Source organism: Chiloscyllium punctatum, chromosome 36, assembly GCF_047496795.1.
Source record: "Chiloscyllium punctatum isolate Juve2018m chromosome 36, sChiPun1.3, whole genome shotgun sequence".
Lineage (NCBI taxonomy): Eukaryota > Metazoa > Chordata > Chondrichthyes > Orectolobiformes > Hemiscylliidae > Chiloscyllium > Chiloscyllium punctatum.
Window position 1 is genome coordinate 6,697,395 of NC_092774.1, and position 27,935 is coordinate 6,725,329.

Below are 27,935 nucleotides of genomic sequence, written 5' to 3' on the forward strand. Positions count from 1 at the left end.
TCAGAGGGAGTCTCATCTGAAACTGTCTACATTAATTGATCACTTTCTCATCCCATGGGACCTATCCGCCATGTTAGTTCTTTTCAGTTTCCCAGTATTTGATTGTTTTTCTTTTTTCTTAAATCTGTATTAAACACGTTCTTGTTGTAACACAGAAATCCCGAGGGTTTTAACTCTTTACTGCAGTCAATCCCCATTGAGTACAGGAGGATTCGATTGACCCTCATTTTTTACGGTATCAACAAGGAAGGGTCTTGCAAGGTGTTTCTAAAAACAAAGTCCTGGACAAACTCAGCAGGTCTGGCAGCACCATAGGGAAACAGCTAATGTTTCAATTCCAATGATTCTTTTTCAGAATATGTTGCACAGAGGCTTCCAGACCTGCTGAAGTTCTTCAACAGGTTCAGTTGTTATTTCAGATCTGATGTAAAATCTCAACGCCGTGTGAGTGTGTGCATTTACAATGATGATGTGATCATTTACAAAACCAAGTCCTCCAGATATACAATTTTATTAATGTTTTAACTGCTAAAGACCAATGTTCAGTCCTTGGTGTGAATAAGAGAAAAAGAAAACCTTCAACTTGTGGTTATTTGTGAATTCGCTGGTGTCTCAGCAGGTTGGATGACTGAGTGAATGCTTTCCCACAATCAGAGCAAGTGAATGGTCTCTCTCCAGTGTGAACGCGCTGGTGTGTTACCAGGTTGGATGCCTGACTGAATCCCTTGCCACACACAGAGCAGGTGAATGGTTTCTCTCCAGTGTGAACTCGCTGGTGTCTCAGCAAGTCAGTTGTGAGGGTGAATACTGTCCCACACATGGAGCAGGTGAATGGTTTCTCACCGGTGTGAACTCGCTGATGCCTCCGCAGGGAGGATGACTGAGTGAATCTCTTTCCACACAGCGGACAGCTGAACAGTTTCTCCCCGGTGTGAACTTGCTGATGCATCCGGAGAGTGGATGATGAAGTGAAACCCTTACCACAGAGAGAGCAAGTGAATGGTCTCTCTCCAGTGTGAACTCGCTGGTGTGTGAGCAGGTTGGATGACTGAGTGAATCCTTTCCCACAGATGGAGCAAGTGAAGGGTCTCTCTCCAGTGTGAACTCGCTGGTGTGTCAGAAGGTCGGATGACTGTGTGAACCTCTTCCCACAATCAGAGCAGGTGAATGGCCTGTCCCCAGTGTGACTGCGCTGATGAGTTTCCAGCTGGGATGGGTAAAGAAATCCCTTCCCGCAACCCCCGCATTCCCACAGTCTCTCTCCTGTGTGACTGCACTGGTGTTTGGACATTTCAGATAAACGCTGGCAGATTCTTTTACACACACAGTAGGTGTGAATCCTCCCAGTGTTGAACGCTGCTTTTTCCTTCCATGTTCAAGATCCTTTGATAAATCAGTTCCGATAAACAGAATGCCAGTCAGACCTGGATATGGTCTTGTGCGAATCCGTTAATTGCAAATCATCCTTTCAAACAGAAAACAAAAATTAGTGAGAGACACCACAGGCTGTGAAGTTGAGAGAAATTAATGAATTAATACTTAGGGAGAAACATTACCATGTGAACTCTTGGATTATCATTAAAACCCAACATTGAAGCCAGTCAGTGTTTGCACAAAAGTACAGCTGGGAGATACAGGGAGGCAATTGTTCTTGTTTTCTTCCCAGACCCTTTGATCCCTTCAGTCCTAAAAAGTAAGGATATGTGCAGAAGTAAAATGCTGCAAATCTGATATAAAACAGAAAATGCTGGAAATACCCAGCAGGTCTGGGAGCTTCTGAAAGTGTGATCGAGGTGAACACCATCACAACTTGATTGTCTTTAGTTTATATTCACCATATGGGCGGCACGGTGGTTAGCACTGCTGCCTCACAGCACCAGAGACCCGGGTTCAATTCCCGCCTCAGCCAACTGTCTGTGTGGAGTTTGCACATTCTCCCCGTATCTGCGTGGGTTTCCTCCAGGTGCTCCGGTTTCCTCCCACGGTCCAAAAATGTGCAGGTTAGGTGAATTGGCCAGGCTAAATTGCCCGTAGTGTTAGGTGAAGGGGTAAACGTAGGGGAATGGGTCTGGGTGGGTTGCTCTTCAGAGGGTCAGTGTGAACTTGTTGGGCCAAACGGCCTGTTTCCACACTGTAAGTAATCTAAATCTAACATCCATCCATGTTTTCGTTTTCATTCCTACTCCCTTTCATTTTGCCATGTGAAACTCATCGTCAGTTAATTCAGTATAGTCAGTTAAATCTGGGTGGTATAAAACATGTTAAAGCCAGTCATAAGGGACAAAATGAGCAGACACTTGAAGAAATGTGGTTTCATTCAAGAAAGTCAAAATAGAATTGTTCACAGAAAATCGTGAAGAACTATCTCTCGAGTTTTCTGGTAAAGTGAGGAGCGTTGATGACAATAATCCCATTTTTGGGATGAGCATGGACTGGCAAAAAGCATTTGACAAAAGTTCCATAATAGCCCAGTGAACAAAACTGAGATCTAAAGGACTAAAAGGGACAGAAACATCGATCTGAAGTTGGCTGAGTGACAGGAAACACAGTCATCATTAACAGTTGTCTTTTGAACTGGAGGAAGGTTTCGAGTGAAGTTAGTTTGAGGTATGCGAGATCAAGATAGTTTAGATAAAATAAAGAAATGCTGGTCTTGTTAGCAAACAGTAAAAGGATTAAAGAACACAGATTGAGTATTTTCAGCAAGTGATCCAGGGCATGGGAGTATAAGTAATAAAAACTGGGAACAACAAAGTCCTGGAGCACAACACTTACGTTCAAAGGCTAGTAACATCAAGGTCCTGATTAATGAAGTTATCCCATCAAATTTGTGTTGTGATTTAGTTCTTCAAAAATTCACTTGCAAATGCCCGACAAAAAGGAGATTACAAAAATCATTACCATCAGACCAGGATAGAAAAGTAAAAGAGATGAACATCTTTCTTTCTCTGGCTTTGCTTCACAGAATCATTAAAAAGGTCACAACATAGAAAGGGCCCACTTGGGCCTTTGTGCTTGTGTCTGGTGAAAAAATTAGCTGCCCAGCCCCAGCCCACTTTGCAGCAATTGGCCAGGAGCTCTGCAGTCTCTTATACAATTACACATAGACTCACACACACACACCCTCTTCCAGACTTATACCCTTTACACTCACACACTCAAACCCACCCGCCCCGCCCCCCAACAACACACACACACCCACATCCACATGTAAGTTTGTGCGGTGAATTTGTACTTGCAGAATTACATTTTACTTAGCTCAAAAACTCCATGAATTCATGTAAGATTCCGATAATTCATTTTTTAGATTAGAATCAGTCTGATCATTGTGGTACAGAGAGTCTCACACAGGGCAGCTTCCAGCTTCAATGCATTATGTGGGCCAACATGACACCAATTGTTCACTTGAGAATGTAACTTTTAAAAAAAAGGTTTGCAATTTACATATGAAAAGAACTGAAACCAACATGGCCATTCCAAAAGATGAGAGACTTAACAATCCAGGTCTTTTTCAATATATAATTTCAGTTACATCACACTGTAAACTTCTGGTATAAATTCTCTGTCTTAAATTCTTATACTCCACAACCACCTGATGAAGGAGTAGCGCTCCAAAAGCTAGTGCTTCCAAATAAACCTGTTGGACTATAACCGAGAATCATGTGATTTTTAACTTCATGCCAATCTAGACACATTACACAAGTTCCGTTTTTTTTTGCTTCTTCTCTCATCTCTAGCGGTGAGTTCCAGGCACCAGCCATCATCTTGTGGAAAACATTTTGCCTAATCTTCCATCTAATCCTTCTACCAATCATTTCATGTCTATGCCCTCCAATCACTAGATTCTCTGCTGAGCTAAGAGCTTCTTAATTAAAATTTCCTCTGGCCTTCTCCATTCCAAGGAGAATGCACAGCTAATCCAATCTTTCCTCATAGCTGCACTTTGGCCCGATCCATCCTGGTAAATATCCGCATCAATTTCTGCATCTTCTCTGGTGCAATTCCATCCTTTATGTAAAATGAGGTGACCAGAATTACATATACTGCTCAACTTGTGGAATAGGCACCCCTCTGCCATCACCCCACATCAAAATCTCAGCCAAGTGCATCTCTTCCCATTGCCCCACATAGAGATTAAAGCCCTGCAGCCACAATATCAGGGCAACTGGAGGACTACGTGCTTACCATCCATGGTCTCAGACCTCCTCCAGGATTTTCAGAGTTGCGAATGCAGCCCAGTCCATCACAAAATCCAACTTTCCTTCAATTGACCCCCATCTACATTTCCCACTGCCTCAGGAAAGTAGTCAACTTAACCAAAGACCTCTCCCACCCCTTGGGGGTTTAAAGACATGGAAGAAGGTACCCCAAGCCGTAAAATGGCTGAACTTGATTTTCCGTCCGGAAAATGCTCTCTCTTCCATCAACATTAGACACAAGAGTTTTGTTTTAAGAAGTACCAAAAGGTTCAAGAACAGCTCCTTCCTCGCTGTTATCAGGTTTACAAACGGACCCCACGTGGTGAAGGCTCATACAATTACAATATTTAATAGGCATCTGAATGGGTAGGTGAAGAGGAAGGTTCAGAGGGATATGGGCCTAGTGCTAGCAAATGGCTCTAGATTAATTTAGGATGTCTGGTTAGCATGGACAAGTTGGACCGAAGGGTCTGTTTCCGTGGTGTACATCTCGGGGACTCTGTTACAGAGTTCATCTTTCTCCGCATCTTCTCTGCAGCTGTAACACTACATTTTGCATTCTATTATATTACCCCAATGTATTTATATAAAGGATGATTTGTCTGGCTGGCACACAAAAGCAATACTTTTCACTGTATCTCCATCCATGAGACAACAATCAAATCCAGTCCAATCTAATCCAACCAACCTGCCTACCCCGCCCTCTCCCTTTCTCCTCACACACTGCTGTCTCTGAGCCAATGGGAGTTGGAGGTTGGCAAACGTGGTGCTACTATTAAGAAGAGCGGTAAAGACAAGCCAGGGAACTATTGATCGGTGAGCCTGACCTCAGTAGTGGGCAAGTTGTAGGAGGGAATCCTGAGGGACAGGATGTACATGTATTTGGAAAGGCAAGGACTGATTAGGGGTAGTCAACATGGTATGCGCATGGGAAATCATGTCTCACAAACTTGATTGAGTTTTTGAAGAAGTAACAAAGAAGATTGATGAGGGCAGAGCAGTAGATGTGATCTATATGGACTTCAGTAAGGTGTTCAACAAGGTTCCCCATGGGAGACTGATCAGCAAGGTTAGATCTCACAGAATACAGGGAGAACTAGCCATTTGGATACAGAACTAGCTCAAAGGTAGAAGACAGAGGGTGGTGCTGGAGAGTTGTTTTTCAGACTGGAGGCCTGTGACCATTGGAGTGCCACAAGGATCGGTGCTAGATCATCTACTTTTTGTCATTTTACATAAATGATTTGGATGCGAGCATAAGAGGTACAGTTAGTAAGTTTGCAGATGACACCAAAATTGGAGGTGTAGTGGACAGCAAAGAGGGTTATTTCAGATTACAACAGGATCTGGACCAGATGGGCCAATGGGCTGAGAAGTGGCAGATGGAGTTTAATTCAGATAAATGCCAGGTGCTGCATTTTGGGAAAGCAAATCTTAGCAGGACTTATACACTTAATGGTAAGGTCCTGGAGAGTGTTGCTGAACAGAGACACCTTGGAGTGCAGGTTCACAGCTCCTTGAAAGTGGAGTCACAGGTAGATAGGATAGTGAAGGCATTTGGTATGCTTTCCTTTATTGGTCAGAGAATTGAGTACAGGAGTTGGAAGGTCATGTTGCGGCCCTAAAGGACATTGGTTAGGCCACTGTTGGAATATTGCATGCAATTCTGGTCTCCTTCCTATTGGAAAGGTGTTGTGAAACCTGAAAGGGTTCAGAAAAGATTTACAAGGATGTTGTCAGGGGTGGAGGATCTGAGCTACAGGGAGAGGCTGAACAGGCTGGGGCTGTTTTCCCTGGCGTGTCGGAGGCTGAGGGGTGACCTTTTGGAGGTTTACAAAATTACAAGGGGCATGGATAGCATAAATAGGCAAGTCTTTTCCCTGGGGTTGGAGAGTCCAGAACTAGAGGGCATAGGTTTCGGGTGAGGGGGAAAGATACAAAAGAGACCTCTGGGGCAACCTTTTCACGCAGAGGGTGGTACGTGTATGGAATGAGCTGCCAGAGGATGTGGTGCAGGCTGGTACAATTGCAACATTTAAGAGGCATTTGGATGGGTATACGAAATGGGAAGGGTTTGGAGGGATATGGGCCAGGTGCTGGCAGGTGGGACTAGATTGGGTTGGGATATCTGGTTGGCATGGACAGGTTGGACCGAAGGGTCTTGTTTCCAAACTGCCCATCTCTATGACACTACGAGTGAGCAAGGGGCGGGGCTGTTCCTCCAACCAATAGGAGTGAAGACGATCCTCCTGTTCCTCCAACCAATGGGAGTGAACAAAGGGCGCAGGCCTTCCAACGGTGCGCATGCGCTATGCTGTGGCCCAGCTCCTGCGAAGATGGCGGCTGCTAACTCTGTTCTTGTGAGAGCAACACCCTGAGAAGCTGACGCCAGATTAAACGCCCGAAAGGTAGTTTTCATTCGGCATTCGCTGTCTTCTCGTCTCGGATGTGTTTCTGAATCCACGCTTTGGTGACAATAAAGCGCATTCTATTCTAATCCAGACAACCCACCGGCTCGCCCGTATCCTCCGACGGGGTCCCTTACCAGGTAACGGAACAATGCGGCCGTCTCCGTGCGACCGCTGGGACCGGCACTGCGCATGCTTAGTGTCACACAATGGGTTCCGACCCATTGTCGGCAGCTCCGGACCAATAGGAAACAGAGGCGGGACTGGAGGACCGAGATGCTGCGGTTGGTCCTCCAACCCATCAGAGTGAAATGAGGGGCGGGGCTCCAGTGAAGCTCAATGCAAGCTGGAAGACGACCATTTGATTTTCTACTCGGCAGACTGCTGTGCTCAAAAACGAGTACCTTCTCCCACGTCCCTGTGCGCCAACCCTCCACAGCAGGCTTGCCAAAAGAAGCTGCAGATGCTGGAATCCAAGGTAGACAAGCAGGAGGCTGGAAGAACACAGCAAGCCAGGCTGTATCAGGAGGTGGAGAAGTCAACATTTCAGGTGTAGGATATAATCCAGAATTACACCCAAAACGTTGACTTCTCCAGCTGATGGAGCCTGGCTTTCTGTGTTGTTCAAGCCTCCTGCTTGTCTACCTTGTCATCACATGTTCTGCTAACATGTCAGAAATTAGATGCTAAACTTTGCCAGGGGATTTTGTTTTCTGTCTTGCAGGCAAGTTGTGAAAATCTAATCATACTCTGTCCTCTGTAAATGCTAAACTATCTAAAACGGCAGTTGAAAAATAATCTTATCTCACATTGTTTTGAAAAATAATCTAATCACTTTCCATTGTTTTTGGGTGGCAAGTACTATAATTGTTGCTGGGCATGTGACTATGGGGGAGTGGCATGGAGTATATCTTGCATGCATGACTGACTGATGTAAAGCCCCGTATAAAGGGAGGACTGCTCCCTTATTTGGAGAGCTATCACTTACTTGACATGGCTCTGCAAGCATCGCAAAGAGTGTTAAGTGATTTTTCAAAAAGCTTGTACTTGCTTCAGCACAGTAGGTCAGGCAGCATCCAAGGAGCAGGAAAGTCATCGTGGGCTCACGTTCCTGGAGAAGACCATATGCCTGAAACTTCAACTCTCCTACTGCTTGGATGTTGCCTGACCTGCTGTGCTTTTCCAGTGCCACACTTGTTGATTCTGATCTCCAGTATCTGCAGTCCTCCATCTCTCCACACTGACTAATAAAACAAGCTTCACCGTCCTGTCTAACTGCGACTCCACTTTCAAGGAATTATGAGCCTGCACTCCAAGGTCTCTTTGTTCAAACCAAGGACTTTACCACTAAGTTAAGTCCTGCCCTGATTTGCCTTTCCAAAATGCAGCACTTCACACTTATTTAAATTAAACTCCACTTTCCACCACTTGGCCCATTGGCTCAAGTGATCAAGATCCCATTATATTGTGAGGTAACCTTCTTCACTGTCCACTACTCCTCCAATTTTGGTGTCATCTGCAAACTTAATAACCATCTATATCACATCCAAATTATTTTCATAATGACAAAAAACAGTGGACCCAGCACCGACCCTCATGGCACATCACTGGTCACAGGCTTCCAGTCTGAGAAGCAAGCCTTCACATTTAGTTTCGTTTGGGCATGACACTGTTGTCTGACCAATCTGTTTGAGCATTCGACAGTTGTCGGAAAGAAGGTTGACACTGGGACTAAGGAGTGGAGTTTGTAACAGAGACTGAAGCAGATACTTCCATCTTTCCAGCGTTTCAGTGGAAGATGTTTCTCCTCATCCAGTTCTGGATGTCAGACCAGTCAAGACAATGTGAGATTTGAAAGGAATTTAGAAGTGATGGTGTCCACATGCATCTCCTCTCCTGTTCTTCTAGGTGGTGTAGGTTGAGAATTTGGGAAATTCTATCGAGGTTCTGGTTAAACTGTAAGTACATACTATCACTATCCTTCGCTTTTGCATCTCTCACTTTTATTTTTGTTTTATCCCATGAGGCCATAATCCTGTCCATGTTCAGACTAGGATGGCAGATTCCCTTCCTGATGGACATTAGTGAACCAGTGGAGTTTTTCTGACATCCTGGCAGGTTTCATGATGAATTTCTCTCAGTGCTGGCCCAACAGAGTATCACATCAATTCATCTCAATGTCACAGCCTTTGTGTTTTTGAATGTTTTCTCACTCCTGTTTTTTTTGTTTTAAAATGGTTTCAGAAGGTACCATAGGAAGAGGAATTACAATCAAGGATCACACATCCAGCACCATCTCAGAATCTGATGGCAGCTTCCAGATTATTACAAGCAGAATGTAACTGCATTTTGAACATGGAAGGAACAAGCACAGTTCACAGTGAAGAGAAACCCTATGCATGTTCTGTGTGGGGACAAGGCTTCAGCCAATCATCTGGTCCCTTGAGACAAAAGCAGTCACACTGAGTAAAAGCCATGGAAATGTGGGGAGTGTGATGAAGGATTCAAATCCATGTCTGAGCCGGAGAGTCATCAGCGCTGTCTCATTGGGGAAAAGCCATTCACTTGCTCTGAGTGTGGGAAAGGATTTACTCCCTCATACCAACTCACGACCCACCAGTAAGTTCGCACTGAGGAGAGACCTTTCAAACGCACAGACTGTGGAAACTGATATAAATGTTTTGGGGAACTGGTGTGAACATGTGGTGTGTTCACATGGAGGAGTGACCATTCAGATGTGTCACTGTTGGAAAGGGTTCAAGAGATCATCTGAAGTCACTGTCCACCAGTGCATTCACACTGGGTAGAGGCCGTACACCTCCAGCCTGCGGGGGAAGAGATACGTGCGGTCACAAGACACCCGCGAGTTCAGTCTGAGAAGTGACCTTTTAACTGTTCAATTTGTAGGAAATGCCTTAAAAGTTCGCAGGAAGTGATGCCCCTTCAACAGCTTCACACTGGAGGAGACTACTCAAGTGCTGTCACTGTGGGACTGGGTTCAGACATTCGTCTTATCTCACAGTCCACCAGTGAATTCACACTGGGGAGAGGCCATTCACCTTCTCCACATGTGGGAAGACATTCATCCAATTACTCATGATACACCAGCAAGCTCACACTGGGGAGAGAACTTTTAATTGTCCGTTCTGCGGGCAAGCTTTAAAACTTCTCAAGAAGTGATGACACATCAACAGGTTCACACTGGGAACCGAACTTTTAACAGCTCAGACTGCAGTAGGTTGCATAAGAGTTCTCGCCAACTGGTGATCAATACACTTATTCAAACTCAAAGACCTTTCAGATGCTCTCACTGTTCAAGTGATCATCTTACCTTTTAGAACAACAGTGAATTCACACGGGGGAGAGATCGTTCACCTGCACCAAGTATGGGAACAGATTCACTCAAACCCCATCTGTTGACTCACCAGTGAGTTTGATCGCAACGACAGGAGTTGGACTTTGCTGTTCGTCACATCCAGAACTGAACCATGTTCATTGGTTAATCAACTCCAACTCAGTTTTAGCTGTTAATATTCTGGATAAAAATAAACTGCTTTGTAATTAAACAGTGTGGGAAATTGTTAATACCTCTCACACATTAATTTTGAATGAATTAATTTGGAGCTGCTGTACCTCTCCCGTCTCCTCCATCCTCACTAACAACACCAAGCATAGGAGATTATGGAGCTTCTTTCTCACTGAGACTGAGACAATTTGACTGGCTGTTTCCACTGCTTCCCTCTCCTCCACTACCTCACTGGGTAAAACTACATTTACAGTTCCTCTCTGTGTTAACCATCAGTTCCCATCTTTCTCCAGCATCTGTCTGCTCTCCCTGACAAAGCTCATCGTGTCCACAGGACTCACGGCGTTGTCCACAAACTCTATTCCTGCGAAACTGCTGACCACTCAACTTCTCCACATTAGCTGCGACTGTTCATAATTCTCTCATCTGTCCCCCTCCCCTTTAAAATCCACATCATCAAACATCCTTAAAAACCTTCAGCATTCCAGCTGAACAGATTATCACATGATCTTCCACCTGCCTTTCCTCAAACTCCTTGAACTTGGTGTTCCCTGAGGGTCATAGAATCCTTATAGAGCAGAAAGAAGCCATTCAGCCCACTCGGTGACCCGAACAGCATCCCATCCAAACCCAACCCAACCCATCCCATCTCCATCACCTTATATGGAGTTCTTCACCCACCTGAGCTGCGCACAGAGTGTTTTTTTTTACTGTGGTGAGTCCAAACAACCTGCAGATTTTTAGATGATGTGAAAACCCATATAAACACGGAGACATACAAACTCCACACGGATGGTCTGTCCAAGTACGGAATTGAACCCAGGTCCCGGACGATGTGAAGCAGCAGTGGTAACCATTGAACCACCCCAGATCTATCTTTTGTTTCTTCTACTTCAGATTACAACCAGGTGACAGTGTCTGGAAGCACTCCGTTAGTCTTCACATGTATGCAGCTCCACTCTCACAACCATCAATATCCATTCCTTCACTGTCACTAAACGATCAGACTGATTAACCCAAATCCAGTATTGGAGAAGAAATATCCTCTAATTAAAAACTGGGGAGATCAAAGGCACCATTACAAAATGTCATTACAAAATTATGATCCTGAACTGACCCTCTCTTTTGGAACTACGAGATGAACCATACGGTTCATCTCAGTCTCATATTTCACCCCAGGATAAACTTCTGACTTTACACAATATATAGTCCCAGATAATTTACTCTCCATAATGTTATCCATTGCCACCTGACCATAACTCAACGGCTAGTGAAACCCTCATCCAGGCCAGAATTAAATTTTACCATTGCAATGCATTCCTGACTAGTCTCTCACCTGGATGCATGAGATCTTCAAAACTCTGCTGCTCATGAGCTTTCCCACACCAAGCTCTGCTCACCCATCACCCCTGTGCTTGCTTGCTGGCTGGCATTGGTATCTGGTGGAGAAACTCAGCACGTCTCGTAGCGTCTGTGGAGAGAGAAACAAAGATAAAGTTTCCAGTTCAATCTGACACTCCTTTCGAATTGAGTTCCTAAGTTATCTCAAAATCCCTCCTTTGTTAATATAATTCATTCCAAGTCTCGTTACAGTAGTTGAAGGCTTACGCTGCTATCTGACACTTTTTTTGTAGCCAGAATAAGGAGGAGTTGAGGGCTGAGTGATATTAATCCAGACACCCTCGTAACATTCCTGGGATCCAGGGTTCAAATTCTGCCATGGACAAATGGTAGAATTTGGTTTTGAAATAAAAGAAATCTGGAATGTTGATTGAAAAACCAAGACAAAATAGCCTCTTAACTTGCTTATGAATCTGTAGTGGGATGACTGAGTGAATCTCTTCCCATACATGAAGCAGGTAAATAGCTGCTTCCCAACATGAACTTGAGTCTATTTACCTGCTTCATGTGCGGGAAGAGATTCACTCAATCGTTCCACTGCTAATTTACAAGCAAGTTAAGAGGCTATTTTGTCCTGGATTTTCAGGCAATCAACATTTGATTTTTAATTCCAGATTTCTTTTATTCAGATATTTTTCACTTTTAAAGCTCTTTCCACAGTCAGAACATACCAAAAGTCGCTGATCAATGGGAACATGTTGATGTTCAGTGCACTGGAATTATGATGTGAACCCCTTCCTACATGTGGAGTAAGTGAACGGTCTCTCTGCAGTGTGGACTCACTGCTGTGACAACAGATCTTATTTACTGGATGTAAGTTTGCTCACTGAGCCGGAAGGTTTGTTTTCAGACATTTCGTCACCGTACGAGCTAACATCAGCCCACGTTTTGTGTGTGTTCAGGTTTCATTGGGTTTTCTTTACCTAAGGAAACCTAAACACATAAAAAAACAGGCCATACCACTAGTGCATCACCGGAGTCTCACTGATGATGTTACCCAGTATGGTGACAAAATGTCTGAAAACAAACCTTCCAGTTCAGCGAACAAACTTACATCCAGAACCTCAACCTGAGATACAAATCCCCTCAAAATCCACTAAATCTTATTTACTCTGAAGCCTTTGTAAGAGACACCGACGATTAAAAATTTCTTTCAAGTGTGAACTGTACTGGTGTTATAGATATTGAAAAGCCTCAGAACTGTTTCATGAAAAGCTGATTAAATGTGACTTTTATTCAGAATTCTGACAGCAAAAATTGAAGTGGAATGTACTGACAGCAGCAGAAAAAGATATCAATAAACATGGTTCAGCCCTGGATGTGATTAACAGCAAAGTCCAATCCCAAGATCACTGCTGAACTCACTGGTGCCTCAGCAGGTGAAAGATTTGACTCAATACCTTCCCACACTCACAGCAAGTGAAAATGTTTCTCCAGGGCATGAATAAGCTGGTGTACGAGTTAAGATGATTTCCCAAACTCAATCACACAATGAGAGCACTTGAATGGTCTCTTGGCAATGTGAACACTTTGCTGGGACATTAGTGCTTCAGAACTTTTATTGCACTTCCCACAGTCTTGTCTTTAAAAGGTCTGCTCTCTTCACTGTGAACGCGCTGGTGTCTCAATAAAATGGATGACTGAGTGAATCTCTTCCCACACTTGGAGCAGCTGAAAGGCCTTTCCCCAGTGTGAACTCTCTGGTGTGTCAGCAGGTTGAATGACTGGGTGAACCTCCTCCCACACTCTGTGCAGGAGAACGGTCTCTCCCCAGTGTGGGTTCGCTGGTGGACAGTGAGCTCAGATGATGACCTGAACCTACTCTCACATTGGGAACATCTGAAAGGTTTCTCGTCAGTGTGAATGCGTTGATGTGAAATCAGTTTACTGGAACTTTTAAAGCACTTCCCACAGGCTGAGCATTTAAAAGGTTTCTCATTAGTGTGAACACGTTGGTGGGACATCAGATCCCCTGAACTTTTATAACATTTCCCACAGTTTGAACATTTGAAAGGTCTCTCATCAGTGTGAACTCGTTGGTGAGACATTAGTTCCCCTGAACTTTTATAGCACTTTCCACAGTCTGGGCACTTAAAAGGTCTCTCCTCAGTGTGAATACGTTGATGGCGTACTAGTTCCCCTGAACGTTTAAAGCAGTTTCCACATTCTGGACATTTAAAAGGTCTGTTGTCAGTGTGAACACGTTGATGGTTCATGAGTGCCCCAGAACTTTTAAAGCACTTCCCACAGTTTGTGCATTTAAAAGGTCTCTCGTCAGAGTGAACACGCCGATGGGATATCAGCTCACTGGAACCTTTATATCCCTTCCCACAGTCTGGGCATTTGAAAGGTCTCTCGTCAGTGTGAACACGTCGATGGGACATTAGATTGCTGGAACTTCTATATCCCTTCCCACAGTCTGGACATTTGAAAGGTCTCTCTCCAGTGTGAACACGCTGATGGAGCATCTGTTCCCCAAAGCTTTTGTAGCTCTTCCCACAGTCTGGGCATTTAAACGGTCTCTCGTCAGTGTGAGTATGTTGGTGGGACAGCAGTTCCCTGGAACTTTTATAACACTTCTCGCAGTCTGGGCATTTGAAAGGTCTCTCGTCAGTGTGAACACGTTGATGGGACATCAGATTGCTTGAACTTTTAAAGCACTTGCCACAGTCTGGACATTTAAAAGGTCTCTCCTCGGTGTGAACACGATGGTGAGACATCAGGGTTGATGACTGCGTAAATCCCTTCCCACACTTGGAGCAGGTGAATGGCCTCTCCCCCGTGTGACTGTATTGGTGAATTTCCAGCTCCGACGGGGACCTGAACCCTTTATCACAATCCCCACACTTCCATGGTTTCTTCCCAGTGTGACTGCATTTGTGGTTTGTGAAGTCAGATGGTTGACTGAAGTCTTGTACACACACACAACACGCGTACAGTTTCTCCCCTGGGTGAATGGCGCTTTCTCCTTCCATACTCAAAATCTGATGATATTTAGGTGATAATAAATTGGATGGCGCCGGCAGATCGTGATAGGATATTTGGCTTGGATTTTCTGACTGTGAATCCTCCCTTTGATTAGTCTTGTGAAATTTGAATGGAAACAGAAACAATTGAATTGCAACAAAAAGAACACAAAACCACAAAGGGCAGTTGAGAAACTGAGCTGAAAAAACCTGGTAATTTATGGGGTGTTCACGAGGTAACAAGTAACAATGAAAGCTGCCAGATTTTCATCAAACCCAACAGGTCACTCATCTCCTCCAGGGACTGCAACCTGCCATGCAGTCTGGATGACAAATCTCTGACCGCATGGGAGAACAGAGAACACAGTGGGAGAGTGAGGGATAAAAGAGGCCATGAAGCAGGGCAACTTGAGGGTCAGGGAGCGCTGATAAGGTCGGAAAATTGGGAGTGAGGGAGGTAGCGTCATGAGGCAACAGTAAGAGTGAGTGTGAGGGACAAGAGTGAGAATGATGGCAATAAGATAGCGTGGGGGTGAATATAGACAGGCCAGGAGAGTGACCTCAAACCTTCATCACCAATATTATCTATTTCCAGCTCAATGACATCACCTAACTCCACCCTGGTCTCGACAGCTCTGAAACTGTCACCCAGTCCTTTGTTGCTCATAGTCTTAAACGTTCTAACACAATCTGGACCGGCCTACCACATCCATCTTCCCTGTAATGTCAAGGTTATCCTCAGTCTGTTGTTCATGTCCTTACTCACACCAACCCTCTTTCACCCATCACCACCCTGCTCTCTGCCTGCAAAGCACCAAAACCTTTTTAAAAAATCTCAGCATTGTTTTTAAAATCTCTTCCCTGCTGCCATTGCCCCTGACTCTCTAACCACTTCTGGCTGCATAACACTCAGAAATATTTGTGTTTGTCTAATTCGAAGTTCTTGAATTTTCCAGACTTTAAATTATTCTACACCACTGAGCCATTCATTCAGCTTCCAAGGGCCCAGGCTCTGGAAATTCCTCCTCAAACTTCTCTAAGTCGCACTGATCTTCAAAATACTCCCTGAAAGAGACCATTTAATTAAAATGTCTTCTCATTACCATGTGGACTGCAGCATTTAAGGTCATGCACCAACTCTTCCACAAGTAATTAGGGGTGACAATATAATCTGCTGATCTTGATAGTGATGCTCAAATCCCAAAAACTCTTTTTAAAAGTATCGGTACAGTTTTATATATGACTATGCGTATAAAAATAGATTAAAAGCATCTTCAGAAAAGTTTGTTCCTAACATAGCATCTGATTAGATTGAATGCAAAGTTCCCATTTTACAACTTAATCTCCCCTACCATCCTTTAACAATTAGACATCAGAATTTCCTGGACTTGACTAGTTTCCAATAGCCTGAGGGCTAAACCAAACAACGTCTCCATCTTCATTCCACCTCAAACTAATTCAACAAGTGCCTTCAGAAGAGAAGTGGATGAGCACCTGAAGTGCACTAGAGACCCGCACCATCCTCTGGGTGAAGTACTTTCCCTGGAAATCCCCTCAAAGCCTTCACATTGAAATTACGCCCTGTTAATATTGATCCTTCGACAAAGAGGACAAAGTTGGCTTTCCTATGTTGATTATTTGTACTCTGGATTGTTCAGGAACATTTTCATAATTGTCATCTGAACTTTTTTGACACAATGATTACCATCCCTTAAATACTCAAAGGGCAGTTGGCACTTCACATTCCCAAGAACCTGATCCAGTGGAAACAATAAAACGAAGGGAAGTGAAACTCACCGAGTTGCTCTTACGATGTATAAAATGGCCTCCTTCTGTTCGGTGATCATTCCGTGATTCCGTGAGGAAGGATGTAAACTAGAGACAGGAAGTAAACCTCCAGAACCAATACTGTCATACTGGAAACCAGCTCTTAATTAGTCTATCAATGTTTCTGGACTCGATTCTCTGAACAAATGCTGGAATAAAACGAGAGAAATACCGCAGATATTAGACAGTTAAGATAAAACAACCAATCATAGGCTGGAAAACTCAGCAGGTCAGGCAGTATTTGTAGTGAAGGCAACACAGAGTTAACATTTGAGAAAGTGTAGAACAAATATGGTGAACAAAAATAGTACAGAATATGATAGTTCATATTAGCTCAGAAGTTGAAGAGAAATGATCACACATTCAGGAAATAAAATTGTTGACCATGGGAAGATAAAGCTGGTGAATCAGCAGCACGTAGTCTGCAGACGAGAAGCAATGGAAGCCTCATTTAGACAGAATTGGTAAAGATAATATGAAAATACCAAACAGATTTAAAATGCACCACTATTCAAGGAAGTTAAAGTCAACCACAATAACAAACCTGTTACTTCTGCAGCTTTCCTAAATCTACCTCCCAATCTGCTCCTCTGTGTCTCTGTTGCTATGGACATCACAGGGGCAGGAATGGTTGTTGGATGTTCCAGGATTTAGACGTTTCAAAAGGAGTAGGGAGGGGGAGGTGAAAGAGGTGTGGGAGTGGCATTGCTAAGTAGGGATATTATCACAGCTGCAGAAAGGGAGGGCTTCACGGAGGGTTTGTCTGCAGAGTCAGTATGGGTGGAAGTCAGAAACAGGAAAGGAGCAGTCACTTTATTGGGAGTTTTCTACAGATCTCCCAATAGCAAAAGAGATGCGGAGGAACTGATTGGGAGGCAGATTTTAGAAAAGTGCAGAAGTAACAGGGTTGTTGTCATGGGTGACTTTAACTTCCCTAATGTTGGTTGTAACCTTATTAGATCAAATAGTTTGGATGGAGCAGTTTTTGTCAGGTGTGTCCAGGAAGGGTCCCTGACTCAATATGTCGATGGACCGATGGAGAGGGGAGGCCATATTGGATTTGGCACTTGGCAACGAGCCATGCCAGGTGTCAGATCTCTCGGTGAGAAAGCATTTCAGTAATAGTGATCACGACCCCATGACCTTTACTATACTCATGGAGAGGGACAGGAGCAGATGATACGGGAAAGTATTTAATCGGAGAAGGGGGAATTACAATGCTATTAGACAGGAACTGGGCGCCTAAATTGGGAACAGATGTTCTGAGGGAAATGTGAGGTTTGTTCAGGAAGCACTTGCTGATAGCACAGGTTTGTACCACTGAGGCATGGAAGGGATGGTAGTTTGAAAGAATCTTGGGTGACAAGTCGAGAGGTAGAAGGAAGCTTAATTAAGGTTGAAGAGACACGACTCAGATGGGCTTTAGCGGGTTATGAGGTAGCCAGGAAAGAACTGAACAATGGACTTGAGAGCTAGAAGGGGGCATGAAAAAGCTTTACCGCGCAGGATTAAGGAAAGCCCTAAGGCATTCTACATTCATATGAGGAACAAGAGGATGGCCATAGTGGGGGTAGGGCTGATCAGGGATACTGGACAGAACCTGAGCCTGGAGTCAGAGGAAGTCAGGAACGTCCTTAATGAATACTTTGCTTCAGTGTTCACTACTGAGAGGGACCTTGGCATTTCTGAGGACATCGTGAAACAGACTGATAAGCTAGAACAGGTTGATATTAAGAAGGAAGATATGTTGAAAATCTCAAAAGATAGAAGGACAGATAAATCCAGTCGGCCATACAGGATATAGAACACAGAAAAGTACAGCACAGAACAGACCCTTTGGCCCATGATGTTGTGCTGAGATTTAATCCTAGTGTAAAATATAGGAACTTAACCTACGCACCCCTCAACTCACTGCTATCCATGTGCATGTCCAGCAGTCACTTAAATGTCCCCAATGACTCTGGTCCCATCACCACAGCTGGCAACGCATTCCACCTGACACCTCCATTATTCCTTCCTCCTAATATCTTCAAACTATGAATTCTCGTACCAGTCAATCCTGCCCTGGGGAAAAGTCTCTGGCTATTGACTATCTATTCCTCTCATTATTTTGTACATCTCGATCAGATCTCCTCTCTTCCTCCTTCTCTCCAAAGAGAAAAGTCCAAGCTTATTCAACCTTTCTTCATAAGGCAAGCCCTCCAGTCCAGGCAGCATCCTGGTAAACATTCTTTGCACCCTCTCCAAAGTCTCTGTACCTTTCCTATAGTAGGGCGACCAGAACGGGGTGCAATATTCCAAGTGTGGTCTCACCAGGGACTTGTAGAGCTGCAGCAAAACCTCGCGGCTCTTAATCTCGATCCCCCTATTAATGAAAGCCAAAACACCATATGCTTTCTTAACAACCCTATCCACTTGGGTGGCAATTTTGAAGGATCTATGTACCTGCACACCCAGATCCCTTTGTTCCTCCACACTGCCAAGAATCCTGTCTTTAATCATATATTCGGCATTCGAGTTCAACCTTCCAAAATGCATCACTTTGCATTTATCCAGGTTGAACTCCATCTGCCATTTCTCAGCCCAGCTCTGCATCCTGTCTATGTCGTGCTGCAGCCTGCAGTAGCCCTCTATACTATTGACGATACCTCCAACCGTTGTGTCATCTGCAAACTTACTAACCCACCCCTCAACCTCCTCATACATGTCATTTATAAAAACTACAAAGAACAGAGGCCCAAGAACAGAGCCCTGCAGGATCCCATTCAACACTGTCCTCCAGGCAGAATACTTTCCATCTACAACCACTCTCTACCTTCTGTCAGCCAGCCAATTCTGAATCCAGATAGCCAAATCTCCCTGTATCCCATACTTCCTGATTTTATGAATGACTTTGTGAATACCCTAGGTTAATACAGGAAGTGATGGAAGAGATTGCTGCATCTTTGGTGATGATCTTTGCGTACTCACTGTCCACTGGAGTAGTGCCAGATAATTGCAGGCTGGCAAATGTTATTCTCTTGTCCAAGAAAGGGAGTAGGAATAATTCTGGGAATTACAGATCACTCAGTCTTATGTCTGTAGTGGGCAAAATATTGGAGAGGATTCTGAGAGACAGGATTTATTTGGAAAACCATAGTTTGATTAGACATAGTCAACATGGCTTTGTGAGGGGCAGGTCATCCCTCACTAAACCTTGTTGAATTATTTGAGGATGTGACAAAACACACTGATGAAGGTAGAGCAGCGAATATGGTGTACATGGATTTTAGCATGCATTTCATAAGGTTCACCATAGTTGGCTCATTCAGAAAGTACGGAGGCATGGGATACAGGGAGGTCTGGCTGTCCGGATATAGAATTGGCTTGCCCATAGAAGACAGAGGGTGGTGGTAGATGCAAAGTATTCAGCCTGGAGATGGTGATCAGTGGTGTTCTGCAGGGATTGGTTCTGGTAGCTCTGCTCTTTGTGCTTTACTAAATGACTTGGATGAGGCAGTGGAAGGGTGGGTTAGTAAGTTTGCCAATGACACAAAGGTTGGTGGAGTTGCAGGGCTGTTAGTAGGTTGCAATAGTAGATTGACAGGACGCAAAACTGGACTAATAAGTGGCAGATGGAGTTCAACCTGGAAAAGTGTGAAGTGATTCACTTTGGAAGGTCGAATTTGAATGCAGAATACAGGTTAAAAGCAGAATTATTGGCAGTGTGGAGGAACAGAGGGATCTTGAGTCTGTGTCCATTGATCCCTCAAAGTTGCCATCAACATGATAGGTTTGTTAAGGAGGTGTGTGGTGTGTTAGCTTTCATTAGAAGGGAGATTGAGTTTAAGAGCCAGGAGGTTATGTTGCAGCTCTATAGAGCCCTGGTTAGACCACACTTGGAATATTGTGTTAAGTCCTGGTTGCCTCATTATAGGAAGTTTTAGAGGGGGTGCAGAAGAGATTTACCAGGATGTTTCCTGGACTGGAGGGCATGTCTTATGAAGAAAGATTGAAGGATCTCGGGCTTTTATCATTGGAGCGAAGAAGGATGAGAGGTCACTTGACAGAGGTGAACAAGATGATGGGAGGCATAGATAGAGTGAATTGCCAGTGACTTTTTCCCACGGTGGAAATGTCTATCATGAGGGGGCATAATTTTAAGGGGATTGGAGGAAGGTTTAGTGGAGATGGCAGAGGTAGGTTCTTTACACAGAGAGTGGTGGGTGCATGGAATGCACTGCCAGCAGTGGTAGTAGAGTCAGATACATTAGTGACATTTAAGTGACTCTTGGATAGGCATATGGAAGATAGTACAATGAAAGGTATGCCAGTTAGTCTGATCTTAGAGGAGGGTAAAAGATCGGCACAAGATCGAGGGCCGAAGGGCCTGTACTGTGCTGCACTGTTCTTTGTTCTACTAAGAGCAAGTTGGGTCAATGGGGGTGAAACAAAGCAATGGACATGGATTCAGAACCACTCTAAAAGTCTCACAGCAGACCCAGAGAGATGAAGCAACAGCATAGCACAAAAAGCTGTAAATTGTAGATGGATGTTCAACAATACTCACTTCTGAAACAATTTCTTTGTTTTCAAATTTTAATCCTCCTGTTGGATGTTGTAGCTGGAAAAACAGTACAAGAATTGTGCGAAGAGAAAAAGCCCGATTGTCAAAAGTCTTCATGTCTCTGTAAAACAAGATTACGAAAACCGTCAGTGTCTATCTAAATTAAAATTCAGTGACTGACATTTCTCTAGGCTGGAATTTGTTCTGTGAAACGATTTTCCAAAATCAGAGCAGAATGTAAATTCACAACTTGATCAGAAGGAAGAGAAATTTTAATTGCAATGTTCGGTTGGAGATACTGAGGTTGAGGGTAGATTTGACAAATGTGTCAAAAGTTTAGAATATATTGTATTAGTTAGATAAAGATAAGTTGCAGAGTGGAGTTTTGTTCCTGTAATACAATCCCTCCCCCAGATTGTCCAGTGAGGTGCTTTGCTATGTTTGTGTGTGATATGATATCAATGTGTTTTCTTCTGAGATTAGATTAGATTCTCTACAGTGTGGAAACAGGCCCTTCGGCCCAACAACTCCACACTGCGCCCCCCCCCCCCACCCGAAGAGTAACCCACCCAGACCCATTTCCTTCTGACTAATACACCTGATACTATGGGCAATTTAGCATGGCCAATTCACCTGACCTGCACATCTTTGGATTGTGGGAGGAAACCGGAGCACCCGGAGGAACCCCACGCAGACACAGGGAGAATGTGCAAACTCCACATAGACAGACGGGAATCAAACCCAGGACCCTGGTGCTGTGAGGCAGCAGTGCTAACCACTGAGCCACCGTGCCGCCCTGGTGCTGTGAGGCTGACAACTATCCTATTTGGGGGTGGCTCGGTGGTTAGCACTGCTGCCTCACAGCACCAGGGACCAGATTCCATCCTCAGGTTGCTGTCTGTGTGGAGTCTGCACGTTCTCCTCGGGTCTATGAAGGTTTCCTCCAGGTGCTCCGGTTTCCTCCCACATTCCAAAGGTGTTCAGGTTCAGTGGACTGGTCATGCTAAATTGCCCATCGTGTGCAGGCTAGATGGAGTAGCCATAGAAAATGCAGTGTTGTAAGGGATTGGAAAGGGAGTGGGACTGGCCTGAATATATTTTGTAGGGATTCTATTCTATTATACGTGCCTCAGAGTCTTCCGGAGATTTTGATCTTATGCTCAGTTTGCCAAGTTCAGGTGAATTTCTTCTATCGAGAAAAGGAACGGTAGCACGACTGACTCTGAGAGACACAACTGTTTACATCACTTACTCTGTGAAAACATATTTGCTACACTTTTACTATTTATACATGACAAAGAAGATTGAGATTCCCTTTCAAATTAACTGCTAGTCTCATTTCATACTCCCCTCTGCTCCCCCACCCTACCACCTTTTTCTTTTACTTCTCTATCATTCTTCTCCATTCCCCTCTGTACTTTCTATATTCAGTCTGTTTCGCAGCTGGGTGTTCTCCACATGTCCATAACAAACAACCTTTTTCTTGCTTGCCTTCATTTTTATCTCTTGTCATTTATGAACTTCTGAGTTTCTTTGCCCTACTTTTTGATTATGTTTGAAATACTTCTTTTTCAAAGGTCACCAACTATTCAGCTACACTTCTTTTCCTGCCAACATTTGACTTGATTGTTTTTGGCACAGGGTTGTTCTTCTTCCATTGAAATGAGAATCAAATACCATTCAAGACAGAAGAAGCCCTTTGATCCATCAGCTCAGTAATGTCAAATCAAAACTAAATCTACACTTGTACCACTCTCCAGTCCCAGGTCCAGAGCTTTGAACATGATGACATTTCAAATGCTCATCCAGGTACTTTGTAAAAGTTGTGAGGTACCCACATGAACCCATGTCTCAAGCAATGTATTACAGACCCCTGCCACCCTCTGGGTGAAATATTTTCTCTCAAGTTCCCTCTAAGCCCTTCACTTAAAATTATGCTCTGATATTATTGACTGTTCAACTAGGAGGACTAAATTGGCTTTCCTGAGTTAATTAATTGTATTCTGGATTGTTCAACAATATTTTCACTATTATTATTAGCATTCAATGCTCAGCTAACACTGTGCCCTCCTCATTCCCAAGAAACAGGTCCAGTATTGCCTTCTTTCTCACTGGGAGAAAGTGAGGACTGCAGTTGCTGGACATCAGAGTCGAGAGTTTGTTGCTGGGAAAGCACAGCAGGTCAGGCAGCATCCAAGGAGCAGGAGAATCAACGTTTTGGGCATAAGCCCTTCATCAGGAAGGAGGCTTGTGGGCTGGGGTCTGAGACATAAAAGGGAGGGGTGTGGTTGGGGGAAAGGTAGCTGAAAAAGTGAGAGGTGGATGAAGGTGAGGGAGAAGATGATAGGTCAGAGGGGGGTGTGATGGACCAGTCAGGAGGGCAGTGCAGAGTTGGAGGCTTAGGATTGGGATAATGTGGGGGGAGAGGGAATGAGGAAGCTGTCGAAATCCACATTTATTCTGTTGCAGGATCTCAAGGGGGAATGAGGCTTTCTTCCTCCAGACATCAGGTGGTAATAGTTTGCCAGTGGAGGCGTCCCAGGACCTGCATGCCCTTGACAGAGTGGGAGGGGGAGTTGAAGTGTTCAGCCACAGGGCGGTGGGGTTGGTGGGTGTGGGTATCTCAGATGTTCTCTGAAACGATCCGCAAGAAGGCATCCTGTCTCCCCTAAAGTAGAGGGGACCACGTCGGACAAAACGGATGCAGATGACGACATCAGTAGAAGTACAGGTAAATTTCTGACGGATGCGAAAGGATCCCTTGGAGCCTTGGGCGGAGGTGAGGGGAGTGGTGTGGACGCAGGTTTTACACTTCCTGCAGTGGCACCGAGAGGTGCCAGGAGTGGGGCAGGCGGCGTTCTAACAAAATGTCCGGTTTCCTCCCACAGTCCAAAGACGTGCAGGTCAGGTGAATTGGCCATGCTAAGTTGCCCATAGTGTTGGATGCATTAGTCAGAGGGAAATGGGACTGGGTGGGTTACTCTTCAGAGGGTCGGTGTGGACTTGTTGGGCCGAAGGGCCTGTTTCCACACTGGAGGCAATCTAATGCTAAACATTCAAGTACATTTACCCACCATGCCCCGCGGTGGTAAACGTCACCTCTCAGGTCACCGGAGAACAGTGCGCAGGCGTAGACCCACCCACCGTCGTCTGGCGCATGCGTTTTGGCAGACGACTGTCGGCAAGAGGGACGCTTTCTTTCTCATCTGCAGGCGGCGAGGATGCGGCAGCGCAGAGGAAACGACGGAGCTGGCGGAACGACGGGGCGGGTTCATAGACACCGATTAAATGTCCCAAACCGCGAATCCTGACCTGCCTGAGCCAGATCCGTGTCCCCGGGAAGAAGTTCAAGTCAACAGCCGCCATCTTCGATCCGCGGGGAGGGAGAGAGGGAGGGAGGGGGCGGAGCAGCGCGCTTACGTCTCGGCGTGATGACGTTAACGGGGTGGGCGGGGTTTGGATTGTCTGATTGCAACAGGGTCCAAGTGCTCGAAATTGGAAACACACGATGAGAGATTCCAAATGACTGGTTCCACTATTCCTGGGTAGCTTGGATGTAGTGTCGCGCAGACATTGGGGACAGCATTCTGGCTTTGTCAAGAAGGTTTCCTTTGTACCTCTTCATGCTTCGCTAGTCATTTTGACTTATTTTGGCTGAATTAGATCACGTTTTAGGGAGCAGGACATGTTCCAGCGAAACTGCAACTGTCTTGTTTGGATTTCTGTTCTGAGGGCTTTTGTCATCTCCTTTTAGGCGGCATTAGAAGAAGATTGCAGACTGCAAATTCAAACCAAGCTCCACATCTCATAGAATCACTCGATTCATTCAAACCTGAATGTCATCAGCCTCTGACTGTAGAAAGAGCAACAGTTTCTGTCCTGTCTCAGGGAGAAGATGTCAAACGTCAGTCTGAGTGGAAAAGCAACCAGACACACAAACAGTTCTGAGTGAGAGTGTTCTACTACAGGTCCTGAGAAAAATGTCACATATTTGCAGCAGAGACAAATTGTAAACTTGTGTGCGAGGCTCCAACTGATCATCCAAAGTGGAGAGACACAAGGACATTGCGCCATGGAGAAACCATGGAAATGTGGCGACTGTGGAAAAGGGTTCAGTTACCCATCTCAACTGGAGGTTCATCGGCGCAGTCACACTGGGGAGAGGCCATTCACCTGCTCTGTCTGTGGGAAGGGGTTCACCCATTCCTACAACCTTCTGACACACCGGCGAGTTCACACTGAGGAAAGGCCGTTCACCTGCCCTGTGTGTGGTAAAGGATTTGCTCGATCATCCCACATTGTGACTCACCAACTTGTCCACACTGATAAGAGACCATTTAAATGCCCAAACTGTGAGAAGAGTTTTAAATGCAGAAAGGATCTAATGACACATCAACGTATCCACACTGGGGAGAGGCCATTCACCTGCTCTATCTGTGGGATGGCATTCACCCAGTCATCCCACCTTCAGACACATCAACTTGCTCACTCTGATAACAAACTTTTTAATTGTTCTGACTGCGAGAAGAGCTTTAAAAGCAAAAAGGATCTTCTGACACACCAGTATACTCACACAGGGGAGAGGCCATTCACCTGCTCTGTGTGTGGGAAGGGATTCGCTCGTCCATCTGGCCTATTGTATCACCAGCGGATTCATACAGGGGAGAGACCATTCACCTGCTCTGTGTGTGGGAAGGGATTCATTAATTCATCCAACCTTCTGATACACCAGCAACTTCACACAGGAGATAGACCTTTCACCTGCTCTGATTGTGGAAAGGGATTCACCCGTTCGTGTAATCTTCTGACACATCAGCAGGTTCACACGAAGGAGAAGCCTTTCACCTGTCCTGTGTGTGGGAAGGGATTCACTCGATCCTCCAACCTGATGAATCACCAGCGAGTTCACTCTGGAGAGAGGCCCTTCACTTGTCCAACGTGTGGGAAGGGATTCACTCAGTCATCCAACCTGCAGACACACCAGAGGATTCACACTGGGGAGAGGCCGTTCGCCTGCTCTGAATGTGGGAAGGAATTTTCTCATTCATCCTACCTGGTGAAACACCAGCGAGTTCACACTGGGGAGAGGCCATTCACCTGTAATGTCTGTGGGAAGGGATTCATTCAGTCATCCCATCTGCTGACACACCAGCGAGTTCACAAGCAAGTGCAAAGTTTGGATTCTGCACTTGCCGATGCTGCTAGTCATATCCAGGACTGAACCATGTTCATTCTGATGATCCTGGTTTATTGACGAGTTTTTATGTTCTGCATAAATGAAAAATTATTCACCTTTTCTGAGACAATTTTGTAATCTTTGTCTTTCCCATCTGAGTGTTTAACATGAGGCTAGAATCATAAAGGACAATGTGGGAGGAGGGTTGTGTGTCAGAAACTGATCTTTAACCTGGACACAGTCCATCAGGGTCACACTGAGAGGGATAAATGTGACTTTAATCATTCTCATTTCTCTTCACTCACAGCTGAGTCCTCATGAGGACAATCTTAAGGTGCATAATAAATTGGTCTCAGCCTTTGCCTTTTCTTGGCTCAGATCTCCAAGGCACAGAACAGCAGCTCCCTTGCAGACGTGTTTCAAGTCAGGGAGAATGACTGTGAATGCTGGGAACAAGCTGAAATATCAGAGCTTGGTGTCAAAACTATGATCTGTTTTGTAACACAGTCCAAAAAAGAAACTGTAGATGCTGGAGAACTGTGTGTGTTTCTCATCTATTCTGACTGGAAGTGAAAACAGCAGGTTTAATTTTCAAGTCTGAAAATGGCACTTGATAATTCTACAACATTTGAACCTGTATGTGTTACAATCTTGATTTATTGAACAGAAGCACATTAGTTACCGTCCTTCGTAAAATTGAAGATGGATGTATACATAGGTGTCGTTTACAACGATAATAGTTTCAGTCTAGATAAAGAAGGGACAGCATTGAGTCTAAGACTTTCCTCTCGTATTGACACACTCCCCCAAACACTGACGTTTAAATACACCTCATCCCTGCTGGTGAGTTAATATGATCTGGAATGCATTCCATGAAAGATTGAAGGAAACAAATCGACTAGGAACTTTGAAAATGAAATGGGAAGTACAGTTGAAAAGGAAAGCTTCTAATGACTTTGGAGAAAGATTGGGCAAATGGAACAATTCAACAGTTATTTAAAACAGCTGACTGGATGGGCCAAGCAGTCTTGTTCTCCTGTCCAATGCCATAGTTCAAGGGATTTCACTCACATCAATCCAAATCAATGCAATTTCATTCTTGAAGTTGCTGTTTGAGTTATTAGCATGTGGAAAATTAGCAGCAGCAATCTTACCCAATGTTATTGTCAAGCTATAATTTTGAATCTGATTTCAGAATCACTGGAATGTGCGTTTATCTTTATTTTGGCAAATATTGGGGTTGCAGGCAGAAAGTTCAGTTATCAAGCAAAAATGTGCAGGACTTTGCACCATAACAAATTATTTACCCCAATCAATAAAAAAAAATACACTAGATACTGATTTTACCCTCAATTGTATCAGAATTGTATCAGAAGCAGTGACATCTATGGACTCGTATATTTTATCACAAACAACTAATAATTGACTTTCACATTCAAATATGCAGTGAACTCTCAATTGTTGAACAGCATTATCCCTGCTGTAGTTTTTATCAGTGGGAATAACAAGGCTGGGTGATCAATAGTGAAGGGTTGGTCCAGTTGCAATGTTCACTTTAATAAGTATTAATCCAGACTTTGTTGTGACAGTCTGGATAGCCAATTGATGAAGTAAGAAACCAGAGCCGGTCATTACTGGGATAGTCTGGCACAGATTTACTTATCGAGAGTGAAACATGGAAGGTAAGCCCTCTTGTGGTGTCATGGTCCCCAGAATAGGAGACCTGAGTTCAAGTCCCACCTGCTCCAGGAGCGTGCAATCACACCTCTGAGCAGTTTGATTTGAGAAATTGGTTTGTTTTTTCCTTTTAAAAATTTGCAACATTGCAGGTATGCAGTACCTGTCTCCCCATTGTTTCCAAGCCAGTTTATGATTATTTTTCATCA

At 44.5% G+C, this 27,935-nt stretch overlaps 3 protein-coding genes across 17 annotated transcripts; 1 reads left to right on the forward strand and 2 right to left on the reverse strand.

The window, feature by feature from the left end:
* Positions 1–495: 495 nt before the first annotated feature.
* Positions 496–10,749, reverse strand: LOC140460205 (uncharacterized). 6 transcript variants are annotated; one of them, XM_072554625.1, is made up of 3 exons: positions 10,033–10,749; positions 1,557–1,686; positions 496–1,465 (listed from the first exon to the last, which is right to left on the reverse strand). In XM_072554625.1, exon 3 carries the CDS (start codon positions 1,289–1,291, stop codon positions 590–592), a length of 702 nt encoding a protein of 233 aa, XP_072410726.1. In that variant the 5' UTR covers positions 1,292–1,465; positions 1,557–1,686; positions 10,033–10,749; the 3' UTR covers positions 496–589. The 6 variants fall into 6 exon arrangements, with proteins under 6 accessions (XP_072410726.1, XP_072410725.1, XP_072410721.1 ...); XM_072554624.1 differs by having other exon boundaries at positions 9,939–10,749; XM_072554620.1 differs by lacking the exon at positions 10,033–10,749 and adding an exon at positions 6,745–7,138.
* LOC140460200 (uncharacterized) lies at positions 6,492–27,382 on the forward strand. Of its 9 annotated transcripts, XM_072554608.1 has the most exons (4): positions 6,503–6,607; positions 6,702–6,747; positions 8,392–8,565; positions 24,628–27,382. In XM_072554608.1, the coding sequence occupies exon 4, from the start codon at positions 24,946–24,948 to the stop codon at positions 26,092–26,094; it is 1,149 nt and encodes a 382-aa protein (XP_072410709.1). In that variant the 5' UTR covers positions 6,503–6,607; positions 6,702–6,747; positions 8,392–8,565; positions 24,628–24,945; the 3' UTR covers positions 26,095–27,382. The 9 variants fall into 9 exon arrangements, 4 of the variants coding, with proteins under 4 accessions (XP_072410710.1, XP_072410708.1, XP_072410707.1 ...); XR_011953907.1 differs by lacking the exons at positions 6,702–6,747; positions 24,628–27,382 and adding an exon at positions 8,852–10,173 and having other exon boundaries at positions 6,492–6,607; positions 8,516–8,565; XM_072554609.1 differs by lacking the exon at positions 6,702–6,747 and having other exon boundaries at positions 6,492–6,607; positions 8,516–8,565.
* Positions 12,513–24,310, reverse strand: LOC140460195 (uncharacterized). Of its 2 annotated transcripts, none has more exons than XM_072554593.1 (4): positions 24,186–24,310; positions 20,877–20,994; positions 16,298–16,476; positions 12,513–14,617 (listed from the first exon to the last, which is right to left on the reverse strand). In XM_072554593.1, exon 4 carries the CDS (start codon positions 14,507–14,509, stop codon positions 13,076–13,078), a length of 1,434 nt encoding a protein of 477 aa, XP_072410694.1. In that variant the 5' UTR covers positions 14,510–14,617; positions 16,298–16,476; positions 20,877–20,994; positions 24,186–24,310; the 3' UTR covers positions 12,513–13,075. The 2 variants fall into 2 exon arrangements, with proteins under 2 accessions (XP_072410694.1, XP_072410695.1); XM_072554594.1 differs by lacking the exon at positions 24,186–24,310 and adding an exon at positions 22,002–23,928.
* Positions 27,383–27,935: the final 553 nt, after the last annotated feature.

What these genes read in the sequence shown, in the direction of transcription:
- LOC140460195 (XM_072554593.1), bottom strand. Translation starts at nt 14,509, where the DNA reads ATGGAAGGAGAAAGCGCCATTCACCCAGGGGAGAAACTGTACGCGTGT.
- LOC140460205 (XM_072554625.1), bottom strand. Translation starts at nt 1,291, where the DNA reads ATGTCCAAACACCAGTGCAGTCACACAGGAGAGAGACTGTGGGAATGC.
- LOC140460200 (XM_072554609.1), top strand. Translation starts at nt 24,946, where the DNA reads ATGGAGAAACCATGGAAATGTGGCGACTGTGGAAAAGGGTTCAGTTAC.